This window comes from Corvus moneduloides, chromosome W (genome assembly GCF_009650955.1).
Source record: "Corvus moneduloides isolate bCorMon1 chromosome W, bCorMon1.pri, whole genome shotgun sequence".
NCBI lineage: Eukaryota > Metazoa > Chordata > Aves > Passeriformes > Corvidae > Corvus > Corvus moneduloides.
Genome location: NC_045510.1, coordinates 7,170,306 through 7,184,994, shown reverse-complemented (window position 1 = coordinate 7,184,994; position 14,689 = coordinate 7,170,306). Strand labels below are relative to the sequence as shown.

At 41.6% G+C, this 14,689-nt stretch overlaps 1 protein-coding gene across 3 annotated transcripts in view; it reads left to right on the top strand.

Annotated features, from left to right (window-relative positions):
• The window catches only part of LOC116437446 (vasculin-like), a 98,429-nt gene that overhangs the window by 66,230 nt on the left and 17,510 nt on the right, over nt 1-14,689 (top strand). For 2 of the 3 annotated variants that reach the window (XM_032095091.1, XM_032095090.1), the window contains 4 exons: nt 7,628-7,811; nt 8,426-8,567; nt 9,040-9,201; nt 11,647-11,819. In XM_032095091.1, the coding sequence (XP_031950982.1) occupies nt 7,628-7,811; nt 8,426-8,567; nt 9,040-9,201; nt 11,647-11,819 (661 nt within the window). The remainder of the gene's footprint in view (nt 1-7,627; nt 7,812-8,425; nt 8,568-9,039; nt 9,202-11,646; nt 11,820-14,689) is intronic. The other variant, XM_032095092.1, reaches the window with a different exon arrangement.

The window sequence follows — 14,689 nt, the reverse complement described above, 5'->3', positions numbered from 1 at the left end:
ATCAGGCTCTACTGAAGAACTATTCAAAAAGTTATAAACATACAAAGCTTTACTTAATCGCATCTGTGGTGTTGTGCTAGATCTCCCTTTTGCTGATCTAAAATACGCTTCAAGGAATGATGTGTCCTTTCTACAATTGCCTGACTCGTGGGCGAATAAGGAATGCCAAAAGTATGGCGAACACCCCAATTCATCAAAAATGTGGCTACCTTCTGGGCTGTATAAGCAGGACCATTATCTGTTTTTATTTCTTGAGGCACCCCCAAGGAAGTGAAAGCTTGCAAAAAATGCTGACACACATGATTTGCTGTCTCTCCTGTGTGTACAGAAGCAAAAACTGCATTGGAAAATGTATCCGCTGACAGATGGATATTTTTATATTTTCCAAAGGACGGATATTTAGTGATATCTGTTTGCCACAATTGCAAACTCTGTAGCCCTCGAGGGTTTACTGCTCCCATGGAAACAGGAGGCTGCACCAGTTGGCAATCTGGGCAGGTATTTACAATTGCTCTAGCCTGATCTCTGGAAAGACGAAACATTCTCATAAGAGCTTGTGCATTCTGATGAAAAAAGGCATGACTCAACTTTGCTTGTTCAAAAATATTTGGCAAGGTGTTCACTATGGCAACTGTTAACTTATCAGCCCTGGAGTTGCCCTCAGCCAGGAATCCTGGGAGTGAAGAATGACCCCTAATATGGGAGACAAAATATTGATTAGTTCTATTTTGCACAAGTGTATAAAGACATTTAAGATGACGATACAGAGCATTATTGCTAACATCCTTCAAAACTGATCCTTCTATTCTCTTAACTATATTAGCAACATAAGCAGAATCTGTAATCAAATTAAAAGGCTCCAGGAAAAGCTGAAATGCTCTAACTACTGCTGCAAGTTCTACTACCTGGGTTGAACCCTCTACTATTTGAATAGTCTGTTTCCATGTTTTAGTTTCTGGGTCTTGCCACGTTACCACCGATTGATGTGTCTTTCCTGATCCATCACTAAAAATTGTCACAGCATCCAAAGGCACTTCACTTAACAGTGGTCTTTCTCTAAAGCTTAATTTTGCCTGAAATAATTTATGACTAGGGAAATGAATAGAACAGGTACCTGGATAATTCAATAATGCTATCTGAAGTTCTTCTGAGTTTAGTAATGCCCAATCAAAATATTGCTTCTTCAGAGGCAAATAAATTATCGCAAACTCTTTGCCTGCCATAGTTAACAACCTTGACCTGCCTCTGATTATAATCTGAGCTAACATTTCCATCGTTGTGAAGATTGTTTTTGGAGATCTGTAAGGCAAAAAACCCCATTCTATTATCAATAAGGGATCTTTGGCAGAAGCATCCCACTGAAATATAAGACCATACAATTGCATTTTTTTCCCCCAGTACTGCAAGGAAGAATGGTTGTGAATCTACACAACGATGTGCTTGTCTTTTCTGTAAAGCCTCTGTTACTCTGTCAAGTGCCTTTAGAGCTTCAGGTGTGAGAGTTCTTGGGGATGTAATGTCACAATCTCCCTTTAACAAATCAAAAACTGGAGCAAGTTCATCATTGGTAATCCCTAAAGTAACTCTAATCCAGTTTATCTCTCCAAAAGCTGCTGCAAATCTTGTAAAGTATGAACTTTAATTTGAAGCTGTATTTTCTGTGGCCTTATTGACTGTTCTGTCATTTTCCATCCCAAATATTTCCACGGTGGAGTTTGCTGTATTTTTGACGTAGAAATCTCAAGTCCAGCCCTTTTAATCTCTGTTACAACATTGTCACGAGCTTCCTCCATCTCCTTCTGTGTTTGTGCTGAAATTAACAGATCATCCATGTAATGTAGAATCTTTGCTTTAGGATGTTTTCGCCTCGCTGGAGACAAGGCTTTTGCCTAAGATTTATTTCTCTCTGCTTATCAGCAGAGCAAAGCCAATTCATATCTTCAAGGTTTAAATTAAATTCATCCACTGATAGTAAACACTCATCCTGAGTTTGCACATCTGCTGTGCTACCGGCAACCCTCCGAGCTGTCATGGGGGCATCCATCTTTGCTTTCATCACTTCCGAAGATGTCATTTCCTGAGATGTAATTTCCGGGGACTCCCGCCCTCCGGCACTATACGTCACTTCCAAGGGCTCCCCCCTCATCTTCACCACCCCCCCTTTCAGGTGCAATATCACAAGCAGCCGGAGGGGGCGACTGTGAGGGAGCTCGTGGCGCAGTTAAAATTTCGGAGCCACTATTAATCACCGAGCTGTTCAACAATTCTATCACCACCCGGCAAGCAGGGATTAACATAGCCGCCGCCTTATCACGTTTCGAAGCAAGATCATAAAGTCTAGTTGCAATATCATCCCAAACTGATTTAGTAAGAAGAAGGTCAAAGTCAACGTCAGGGCAATTACGGAAAACCCAAAGCAATAAATCTTTCACTTCTCTGCTGGGAAGAGGCTCAGAATGTGACTTCAGCAAGGCATCTAACTTATTATAAACATCCCTTTGTTCTTTTGAAATATTCTCACCCATCTCTTAACCTCCCTGGCCCCTGCCTTCACTCAACGTTGAAGACAGTTCTACCGGCGTGCTTGGGAGAAATCGGCCCGCGACCCTCCGTTAAGCTTCCTTTCAGCTTTAACTCCCACCAGATCACCCTTCATTTCAGGGTTCGGCTAACTCACGTCGACCGGGGGAATCCTCTTCATCCTACTCCGACCTCTGCGCTGTAAATCCGCCGCACACCGGGCACCACTTGTCACTTTCTCGCGCTTTCACGTGTCAGAGGAAAATAACTTTAAGGGATGGGACTATGCAATTACACGAATTTATTGTTTAAAATAACAAACACATCAGTCAAGACGTGAGATTTTACAACACCTCCGAGTAATGGCGACTAGTCACAAGATTTAGGGTTACATCGTAATTTATAACTTTCTAATCCAATAGACACTTAAAACGACACTTTGTTTTGGATTTATGACCTATCACCTGTGGCACTTCTCACTGCAATGCAGCTGTGTCTTGACCAATAACTTCTCATGTCACATACAGATGTCTCTCTTATACCATCTACATTCTTAACTTAAACTATATAAAACCACACTATTATATTTTAAAACCCTTCACCAAAACACCCAGTGTACAATTTGACTTGTAATTATAGGAATACAAGTTTGTAATCCTTTTGCTTAAAGTCCACAAACCTCTGTCAATTAAGCCAGACCTAGTCTCTTCCAGGGTTGTAAATCAAAGCCTCCTTTAATTGCAGGAGTTTCTACTCCTCTGTCTCCCACACCCTGTGATGTGTACTTTCCATATACTCTCTTTTGAGAGAAAGAATGCCTCCTGTCAATCACTGAGATGTGGGTGCATACAGGTGGGGAGTAGGACATATTCTCTCTGAATTGCTGGAACTCCCGGATCAGTTTATCTGATAGTTTCTCCACAACCAAGATAAGGGAAGAAGAAATACTGTCTTCATATTCCTGGATCTGACAAATCGCTTCATCCACTCTTGGTGGTACATCATCTTTTCAGATTAATATTGCCAAGGGGTTGGCATGTGCCATTGGTGCACTTTGTGCAAATTTCTGCCACATGGGTCATAGGCATAGGACTTTGTCTGGATCTGTGGGGAACTGCGCATTGGGTTATAATAAATCATCTCTTGCATGGCTAATTCCCTCAGGTATTGGATACCTTTATTGCAGTCCATTTGCCTGGGTGACATGGAATATCTTCCTTGCAGGATACCTTTCCCTCATGCTTGACAGGAGCGGCCTCCAGAGGCTAAGGTCTTATGTCTTTTTCCCCCATCACTTTGTCAATGCCTGCTTCCTTAAAAAGTGATCCCAGCTACTTGGCTTCCTTAACCTCTAATTTCCAAACTGCTAGCCCCATTATCCAAGCATCAGAGCAGCCAGGTGGTAATATGCTCACCTAAATCTTTTCATATCTCCCACAGCTCACTCAAGGATATGGATTAAGTGGTGATTACCTCTTCTGTCTCTTCCTCTTGTTCCTGTGTTAACCCTTGTGTAATGGAACTGAAAATGGCCCTTGTGATAGCCCTACTGTTTTGCTCTCTTCATTCTCCTTATTTTCCTTTACTAAAGCTCTTTTATGAGATGACTTTTATGTGCATTTCTTCTTGTGTATAGGGGAGACTGATACCAGCACAACTTGGTTCTCTGATTCAGCTGCAGGGCCTGTTGCTGGAGTTTGAATAGCTGCAGGGCCCGTTGTCTTATTGTCAGATCCAGAGACAACATTTTTCCCCCTGAGGGTACTGCGTAGTGGTGAACATGGCTTGGTAGGCCTGGGGCAGGCCCCAGCACATTGCAGTGATTTGTGTCTCTCTGGAATTGCCAGGGTGACACCACACCTCTGAGGTGCTCACAGGAGTGAGAATATATGAGAGCAACAACTCTGCAGACACTAAGATCAGTGGAGAAGGAGGGGGAGAAGGTGCTTCAGGTGCCAGAGCAGTGATTCTCCCGCAACCCATGGTGAAGGCAATGGTGAGGCAGATTGTGTCCCTGCATCCCCTGGAGATTACTGGTGGAGCAGATATTCCCTTGCAGCCCCTGGAGGACCCCATGCCAGAGCAGGTGGATGCCCAAAAGAAGGCTGTGACCCTGTGGGATGCCCTTGCTGGAGCAGGGTCCTGGCAGGGACCTGCAGACCCATGGAGAGAGGAGCCCACACTGGAGCAGGTTTGCTGGCAGGACTTGTGACCCTATGGGGAGCCCACACTGGAGCAGGCTGTTCTTGAAGGACTGCACCCTGTGGAAGGGACCATGCTGGAGCAGCTTGTGAACTGTTGCCCATGGGAAGGACTCATGCTGGAGAAGTTCATGGAGGATTGTCTTCTGTAGGGGGGACCTTGCTACGAATGGAGGGAGAAAGCTTAGACAAGTCCTGCCTTTGACTCAGATTTCTGGCAGTAGCTCTGTTTGGGGCAGCCTGCACCCCAGATTGCTCTCATTCGCAAGTTCTTAATGGCCGATTAGGTCTATTACAAAATGAATTATTTATTTAATAGACACAAATTTAACAGACATAAGACTTTAACAGACTACGTACTACACAGGAATAAAACAAAAAGAACTACTAGTAGATAAAATACAGTGCATGATAAAGGTACCTATATTACAGTTAGTGAAGAAATAGTATAAATTAGTATTCAGTGTAACTTACCATCAAATTGGTGATGGGGTACACATAGAATTCTTCCTCTCAATTCCTTGGGAAAGTATCCGCAGAGTTCGCATCTGAGCTCATGGGAGAAGTTCCCTGCACGTTTCCACAGTGTATGTAGGAGGCTTCTACCTCTGTGAAAATTTGTGTAACTTTTATAGTTGTAAAAGTAGTGCCTTTTCAGTCAGAAATCTCTGGCTTATCTCCCCATATCTGTTCTCACACCCAGTTGTTAATTGGGAGTTCTAGTCCCGGCACCAGAGGAAGAAATAACTCACTATCTCATGACACTTACTAGTCAGAGAGCTGGCCTGGGTTATCTCATCACTTCACATGGGGGAGAGAACATCCGGAGCTGTTGCACCAGCTGCATATAAGCTCTTCTGTGGTAGGGGGGATGTCCTGCCACATACCCCATGCTGGAGCAGGAGAAGTGTGAGGAGACCTCCCCCCGAGGAGAAAGAAGCAGCAGAGACAATGCGTGATGGACTGACCACAACACCCTTTCCCCATCCCCCTGTACCGCTGGAGGGGAGAGGAGGTAGAGAAAACTGGGAGTAAAATTAAGCCCAGGAAAAAGGGAGGAGTGGGGGAAAGGTGTTTTTAAGATTTGATTTTGTTTCTCATTATCCTACTCTGATTTGATTGGTAATAAATTCAGTTAATTTCTCCAAGTTGAGTCTGTTTTGCCCATGACATTAATTGGTGAGTGATCTCTCCCTGTCCTTATCTCAACCTGTGAGCCTTTTGTTGTATTTTTCTCTCCTCTGTCCAGCTGAGAAAGGAAGTGATAGAATGGGTTTGGTGGGCATCTAGCATCCAGCCAGGGTCAACCCACCACACTTTATTTTTCAAAAGTACAATTATGGCATTTCCAAGTAAAATATTTTATAAAAGGTGCTTGTGGAAAATGGAACAGAACTAGTGTTTACCCAGGTGTCATGGGTTAGCAAGCATAGTCCCGGAAGTGATGTTCTTGCAAAGGGGTGCTTACAGCTTCCTCTGGGACCTGACAGAACCTATCAGCTGGCCAGTTTGAATATGGGCAATTCTTTAAGCCACTTAAAGTTGTGACCGCCTCTGTGATCCACACTTAAGAATAGGAAACTCCGAGGCAGAGGCTCTGTCTCGTTTCCGGTGTTGGGACAGGTGGCTGCGGGCCCCGTGCAGGGGCCAGCGGGCCCGGCCAAGGCCCTGCTCGGGCCAGGCTGGGCCGGGCCACGGCCATCCTGGAGCCGATGGGCTCTGATCCACCCGCGGAACCCCCCCCCCCCCCCAGCCCTGCTATGTGCAGACAGGCGGTTCCCCCTCTCCAGTGCGGCCAAGATTCAGCTAAAGATGCACTGCTGCCCGGCAGAGATCATGTGACCAACAGCGATAAGCTTCATTCCAGCTGCAAGGCCTAGGTGAGATTAACCCTTTTAGTGCTGTGAAGAGCTGAAAACCTGAGGGAAGAGAAAGGAGATGCTTAAAGCTGAAATTCTGTTGTGAAGCTATGATATATCAGAGTACCCATTGTAATTTCATGAAGGCATGGGGGGTGGAGCGTTCAACTTGTGAGCAAAAGCACCTGTGCTGAGATAGGCAGATTCTGACGCAGCTGTAATTTGATGAGAAGTTTGAACAGGGAGAGATAGAAGCGATGAGGACTTTTGCTCCAAACGGGAAAGGAGAAAACCTCAGTTCCTAGAGATGCTCCCAGAGATAGTCCTAGAGATGAAGATGAGGAAGACTCTTTGCTCCCAGGGAAGGAGAAGAGCCTCTGTTCTTAGAGATGAAATGCTCCCAGAGATGGGTGAAGAGAACTTTTGTTTCTGAACGGCTCAACCTTAAAATTTTACCCCAGTAATTTCAAGAGTGGACCCTCGAAAGCAGTTGTGGGAAAAGCTGCAAGTTATGGGAAGGGACTCGCATGCGAGCAGAGAACCAACCTGGGCGGCTGGCTCGTTGTGATAATGTTTTCATAGCATGGACAAGAGAGACTCCTCTTCCTAAATGGACTGAACAGGGTTATTATGGAAGTGGTAAACAGACTGAGCATCTTAAGGGTTGTCTTTTTACATTGTCAGTGGGAGAGGGGAGAAAGGTGGGGGGAGAAGAAGTGTTCTGAAGGTGTGGTATAATTTTTTTTCTTTTTTTAGGTCTGTTAATAAACTTCTTTATATTCTTTCAAGTTTTGTGCCTGCTTTGCATTTCTCCTAATTCTTATCTCACAGAAGGTAAACAGTAATGAGTATTTTGGACCAAACCACTACACTAGGTTTGTACAGTATGTTATTTGGGGAACTAATACTGAAACAAGTTTCCTATTTATGCCTATTTGCTCTGGACCATATGGCTATCCAGTACCCTATGAACTAGGAACTTAATAATATATACACATGCATATATATCTATAGATATATACACACACACACTTTTTTTTCCCCCAGATTGCCCTTTGAATCCTAAATCTAGATCTCCAAGAATGCTGGTCATTAAAAAGAGCAGTACAAAAGAACTGCAGATACCTGGATTCCCTGTAGTAGGAAGTCTTCATTCACAGACAGTAAAGAATGGAATTGGCACAAGTATTTATAAAGGATTAATCCCTAAACCTGCTACTTCACCCGCAAAGGTGAGTCTTGGATAATGGTGAAATGAACAACATGTTGAAAAAAATAATGCTCTAATTCTGAATGTGCTTATTTCACCCCTGAGAGTTCCATTCCTAGAATATTATGCTTTCAAATCTTGCTAAGTGCACAACACCCCAAAAGTGAATAGAAACACTTTTTCTCATTTTTCTTTTTAAACTATACTGTAATTGGCTCTCTCTGTTTCTCATTTACTTTTTTTTGAGAAGTGCAAGAGCTGTCCAAAGGAGAGTGAAAAGGATGTTTTTAAGTTAGACAATTGAAATACCATTTGTATATATGCTTTTAACAGAAATACAGATACCTAGTGGAAAACTATAGTTTGCAAATAAGTACCTCCAGAATTTATCCCAATGATTGATATAGATGCACTGAATTGTTTGTAAATTTAACTCTATATAAAAAGTGTAAACAGTAATTGAGAGATGATTAATTGCTCATAAACAGTCTCTTTTCCACAATAAAACAGGCATTTGCTCTAAATTATGGTTGTAGTTATGATTTGCTTTTCTTTAATTATTTTTTCTAAATATTCCTGAAAATAATCCTTTTGTAGTTAATGGCTCTCTAAATTTTTGTTTAAATTTTTGTTTTGCCTACACAGTGGAAAAGCCAAGCAAAAGAAAATAAACTTGGGAATCTGTTTTCTCATGAATCAGCATATGGTATTGGCAATTTCAGTCCTCTCAAATCAACTGCCAAGGCATTTACAGTATCACAGAATTCAATAAAAGAGGTAAAGCAGTGTCTGTAGTTTTTATCAAATCTATCAAATTTTAAATTTGGTTGGATAACTGGATCAGTAAGCTTTATGCAGAATTATATTAAATAAGTTTATTTTTGTGGAAGTTAGTGTGGGAGAGAGAAATATGGAGCGTACATCACTGGCCTTTAAGCACTGCGGTATTTGCTTTGTAAGTTTGATTTGTAATAAAAGTGGTGTATTTGGAAGTATAACCTGGTAGATTTAAACTTCAAAATTGCTAATAGTGTGAACACTTTAGAAGGTTCACTGTTTGTTAGCAGGGCTTCATAAACCCTAATATCTGGGATTACATCTAAGAACTGTATCTCCCCTCTACTTTTTACTGTGGATATATATGAAACCAGAAACTACAGGTGCCTATGAGTCTGTCTTTTATTTAAAGTTTTCTAAATGAATAGACTTATAATATTCTTTCTTTTTTTTCTGACCTCCCCTACATTAGTGTAATCGGTCAAATTTGTCATCTTCTATTGAGAAAGTTGGTCAGCCTCGTTTAACAAAATTGACAAGAATGCGGATTGATAAGAGTGAATTTTTGAAAGCATTGAAACAAGATAGAGTGGAAGAAGAACATGAAGATGAGAATCATGCTGGGCAAGAGAAGGTAGTTTTGTTCATACCTATTGTAGATCCAGCAGTAACAGTTCTCAGACTGAACATAAGCTACTTTTTATTTGGCTGTAAACAGCTGTTAAGTCATGGTCTTGATCTCTAAATGAAGGAAAGTAGTTACCTTTTGATGAATTTTTTTAAGTTGCTCCAAGTACTACTCTTTCTTCAGTACTTCTTAGTTTCTTTTTTTCTTTCTGCAGTATCTGTTCATACATGTTAGAGACAGATGTGCCTATTAGCAACAATAAAGAACACTAACCTAATCTTTGTGGAGGGCAGTGTTTCACACCTTGGCTGTTAGTTATTCTAGAAAGCAGTTACTGGAAAAACTTGGTTTTGCTTCTTAAACCATTTCCTTTCTAATTTGAGTGTTAAGATAGCCAAAAGCTCTCTATTCTTGGTCTAGTCATAGGGGCAGTAGTTTGATTTATACATATATAAAGAACCTGGTTTTACTTCCTAATTGAGAACTTGGAGGTCTATACTGTGTATAATATTGTGTCAATTTTCTTTCAATTTGAATCAGTTTATGCAGTGCATAGCTGGCACCTGAGAATATTTTTGTCAGTGCTACCAGCCACCAACAAACCATTAAGCATAGCTATCATACATAGTCCAAGTGAAGAAATGTAATTCATTATTCAGGATGAGGTGATTAGAAGCCTGTTTGCTCTGAGTGATTTAAAGTGTAAACAAAAAAAAGGGACACAAAAATCAGCCAGATAACTAAAATAAGTGGTTTTGAGGAAGGGTTATTCAGATACATGATAAAAAAACAAAACAGTGCCAGTGTGCACGGCTCATAAAAGTAAGATTTACTTTTCTGACCCTGTTCCTATATTGGGCAAAATAAAATTTGCTCTAATGGGATTGTACAACATCTGTATGTGTCAGTTGGGAAAGGTCTTCATCTTTCCATTAGGCATTTTATGACTGAGCACCCTGACATGGATGTTGGGGAAAATGCTGTTCATCTGTGTTTAAGAAACACACAAAATTTTGATCTAAAATTTTAAAAATCTTGGGAAACACTGTCTTGAGCTTCAGAATTCTGAACATGAATTTGGTGAGAATTTCTGTTCCTGAAATTGTCTTGAGTTCTTAATATGTTCATGATACTTATGTCAAATACATTTTGTTGTCCCTGATTTTCAGAAGCAGTGTGTGTGTGTGTGTGTGGTGTTTAGTAGTGAAAATTGTAATGTCCTTGGGCAGGTGTATGTATCACATAGCCTGGAGTTATTGAGTAAGTGCATGCATCCTCTTCCCTGCCTTTGTTGTTTCACTAAGACGTGTGAAAAGATGTTTAAAAAATAATGTAACTAATAGTTGTCCTACTTCTAACATTAATTTTAATGATTATCGATAGAAAACATGATGTGCAACAGTGCATAGGGAGATAACTGTGCAACAGACATTTATGACAGGATACTGTTGATGGAATTTTAAGGCCTGCAGTGACAGATTTCATGTCTGAAATAATGAGACAAATTGTGATCAGCAGCTGAATCATGCTTGGAAGATATTTTTCCCTAACAGATTAAAATAGTTTAATATTTTTATTAATTTTATTTGAGATATATATGAGATGCATTCTTCAGGTGCATGATTTGACAGGTGAATATATGTTTATTAGGTACTTCTTATGAAATTCTTGCCCAGAATTTCTGAAGACAGCACTGTGACCGGGAGGGAAATGACGATGGATGGTCTTGATTGTGGACTCTGAAGTATGATTTTGTACAAGTGCAGAACTGGCTGGTTGAGCAATTGCCTCCTGTTATGGATAATGCTGTTATGTGCCAAGTTTAGGGATTTCATTGTCAAAAGGGTGTTAGCTAGATAATGTTCATACTACCCTCTTTGTTTTGACAGTTGGTAAGACTTCTATTTGGCTCATTACTAAATAAGAATTACAAGTTGCTGAATGAGTAAAGTTAAAAGAAATATCTCTCATTTATAGGATTAAATAGCTTTTAATATTTGAGTGAGCCTGAACAGTCTGCTTTCTAAATAAACTTTCTTTCTAGTTCTAATTTCATGGCTAGTAAGTTACAGTTGCTGTAACAACAGCCTGAGAAGTTGTGATACATTCAGGGAAAACTGTTGTCTGAATTTAAAGAGCAGTATCTTAACTTATAGAAATAATAAGTTTGAATTTTAAGATATGTTTGAAAATTTGTAGAAAACAGTTTGAGACCGAGCATGGGAGTTGATTTCTACATTACTTGATTGGTGGCATAACTTAGGATTTCTGTAGTATCCAGGTATTGCAAACTCTAGAAGTATGAACAGAATTACCGCCAAAGTAGTATAGAGCATCTCCATTTAAACAATTTAAATTAAACAGAATCACTGAATTGAAGCATTTGCAGACATTTACTTGGGAATGAAATTTACTTTTAAACTTTGTAATAATAATAATTATTATTAACAGGATGATGAGTCCTTTAACTTGCACAACAGCAACAGTCCTCATCATGTGAGAGATATAAACCGAAACTTTGAAAATGAAATTCTGCAAGAGAATGGCAATGCTCAACAGATCATTCACTCTTCAGCTTTCCCTCGGGCAGATGTTCTTTCAAGCTCACTTGAGGCAGAGCATAGGTATGTACTTTATTACAATATAAAGAGTGTTCCTTTATGGTAAGTGATTATGTCTTAAATTCTTAATAGTTCAGAGGTCAGAATCTGAAAACTGAGAACACATCAAATGTTTAATGAATAGTGTCAAAGCCCAACTCTCAAACATGTACTAATTTAACATGGAATATGCTTTATACTAGACTTGTGTCGTGACATCTTAAACTTGCTTTACTAAAAATTTGATTATAAATTATAATTATATATATTTCATTATAAAGAAATAAAGCAAACTACATAGTGATTTCATCCCTCTGATTTTAGTCTGCATGTTTAGGAAAAACAATGCATGTAATTGTTATTTTTATTAATTATACTTTAAAAGCTACATCTTATATAAAACTCCAGTCAGTTTTTCCTCATTGTTAAAGAAAATAATTATTTCTGTAGCTGACTACTTGACATTGTCAGTGTATTGAGTCTGGCTGAGCTGGAGTTCATTTCCCCATAGTAGCCATCCCAGCGCTGTGCTTTGCATTGGGAGCTGGAAATGTGTTGATAACGCACCCATGTTTTGGCTACTGCTGAGCAGTGCTGGCACAGCATCAGCGCTGTCTCTCCAACATTTTCCTCCCCATCAAGGGGCTGGGAGTGGACAAGATCCTGGGAGGGGACACAACTAGGCCAGTTACCAAGCTGCTGGAATATGATGCAGGAGTGCTTTGAACCACCTTCCTCCACGTGGCCATTGTGTACAGGGCATCCTCTGGATATTTAGGGATATCACTTTTTAGATCACTGTAGCTGACTTCCAGCACTGCTAATTCTCACAAGTACTGGATACCTTGGTATGCAGTGGTCCACTTTCCTGGGGAGTTCACAAGATCTTCCTTAAATGGATATCTTGCGCTCATGCTTGAGAGATGCTGTCTCCAGAGGCTGCAAATTGATTCTTCTTTTCCAATTCCTCTTTCAATTTCCCGATCTTTAGCAAGGGATCCCAGTTGTTGGGTTTCATGACTTTCTAAATGCTGACTGTCGGCCCCATTATCCCAGTATCAAAGCAGCCAAGCAGAAATCCACTCACCTGGCTGGCGGCTGTAATCTTTTTGCAAGTTTCGAAGTTCTGATGAGGTCTGGGACCAAGTAACTTTGGTTTCCTGTTTGATTTGTCTCACTGTCTTAGGTTACAATGTAAGATGTAACCAAAAGTATGTATTCTACCACCATCTGTTAAAACCAGGTGGGGCAGTGTTCTTTATCTCTTCCATGACACATCCCTGATAACTCCCTCTGGAGGGATATTTTTCTGTTAATGGGCTATCAAGCCTCACTGCATGACTCATAAAATTGCATCATCACATTGTGAGATGCTCCGCCCAGAGGGAGGAACCAAGCATTCCTACCTGGATATAATCTGAGGTTTGGAACACCACAGTCTACCCTTACCTGCTGGGTTCCCAGAGAACAAGAGCTACATAACCACTACTGGACCTTCAGAGGAAGACCAGACCCTTCTACAGGATCACTGCTTCAACAGAACCACATCTATCACTTCAGGAGGACTGCAGCCACCATTTAGTTGGACTGCTACCACCACCCTGACCAACAGGGTGTCAGGTTGTATCCTGACTCTGTCAGTGTTTCTGTACTATGGCATTTATTTTAATTTTCCTATTAAATTGTAGTTCTGATTTTGAGTCTCTCACTGGTTTGCTTTCAAACTAGTACATATTTTGGTGCCCAATGTGAGGCCAGTCCTGAGAGAAGTCAGAATTACAATTTTGTATTACAGAAACCACCTATTCACCATGATGCTCAACATGCTTACATGGGTCTTGCAGAAGAAATTGAAAAGCAAATCAGTGACTGACAAGGAGGTGCCTGGACCTCCGCACCCAGCAGAAGAGACAGAGCCAGAGATCATCACTTGCTCTCTATCCCTGGGTGAGCTGCGTGACCTGAGGAGGGAGTTCACCCATCAGACGAATGAGTCCATCTTGACCTGGCTGCTCTGCATCTGGGACGCTGCAGCCAATGACACAATTCTGGATGGAAGTGCGGCCAGGCAACTGGGATCCCTGTCCCAGGATGTGCTCATTGACCAGGGGATCTGGAGAACCCAGGAAACTCTCAGCCTCTGGTGGCAACTGCTGGCGAGTGTAAGGAACAGATACCTTTGTAAAGACCTCCAGGTGCACCAAGGAAAATGGAGCACAATGGAACAAGGTATCCCATGCCTAAGGGAATTGGCTGTGCTGGAGATCATTTTTGCAAAAGACGAGAGATTCCCCAAGAGCGCAGATGGTGTCCAGTGCATGTCACAAATGTGGTTGAGATTCGCACGGCTTGGACCAGAGATGTACTCCTGTTACCTGGCAATGCTGCAATGGAGGGAAGGAGAGGACAAGGTGGGCACATGTGGTGGCCGGTTAGCCTGTGGTACAAGGGACAAAGATAGCCCACTGGTAAGACAGTCCCTAGTACCAGAAATTCCTCCCCAGGTTAGGGTGAGAAAAGAAGCTTCTCCCAGGATGCTCTGTTCTGTTATGCTAATCTACCCCAGTTCTGCTTCCCTGGTTGGCCCATGGCCCCTCCTCCCCCTTGTTACCTTATATGTCCCATGCCCTAGAAAGTTCTCCACTTCCTGTTCCCCCATTGGCCCTTGCCACTCCCCCAGAGTTTCCCTATTGGCTCCCATTCCCTAGTCCCGCCTGTGTACTGCCCCCATGCCCTCAGATCATTGGTCTCTGATGCTCACCCTGCTCCCATACTTAAACCTGGACCCTCCATTGTCTTTTGTCTTCATCCCTGGACTCCTTCACGGTGTGGCTGCAATAAACCTTCGTCCGTGGAACTCTACACAGAGACCCTTCCTGCCTCTTTGCCGTTGA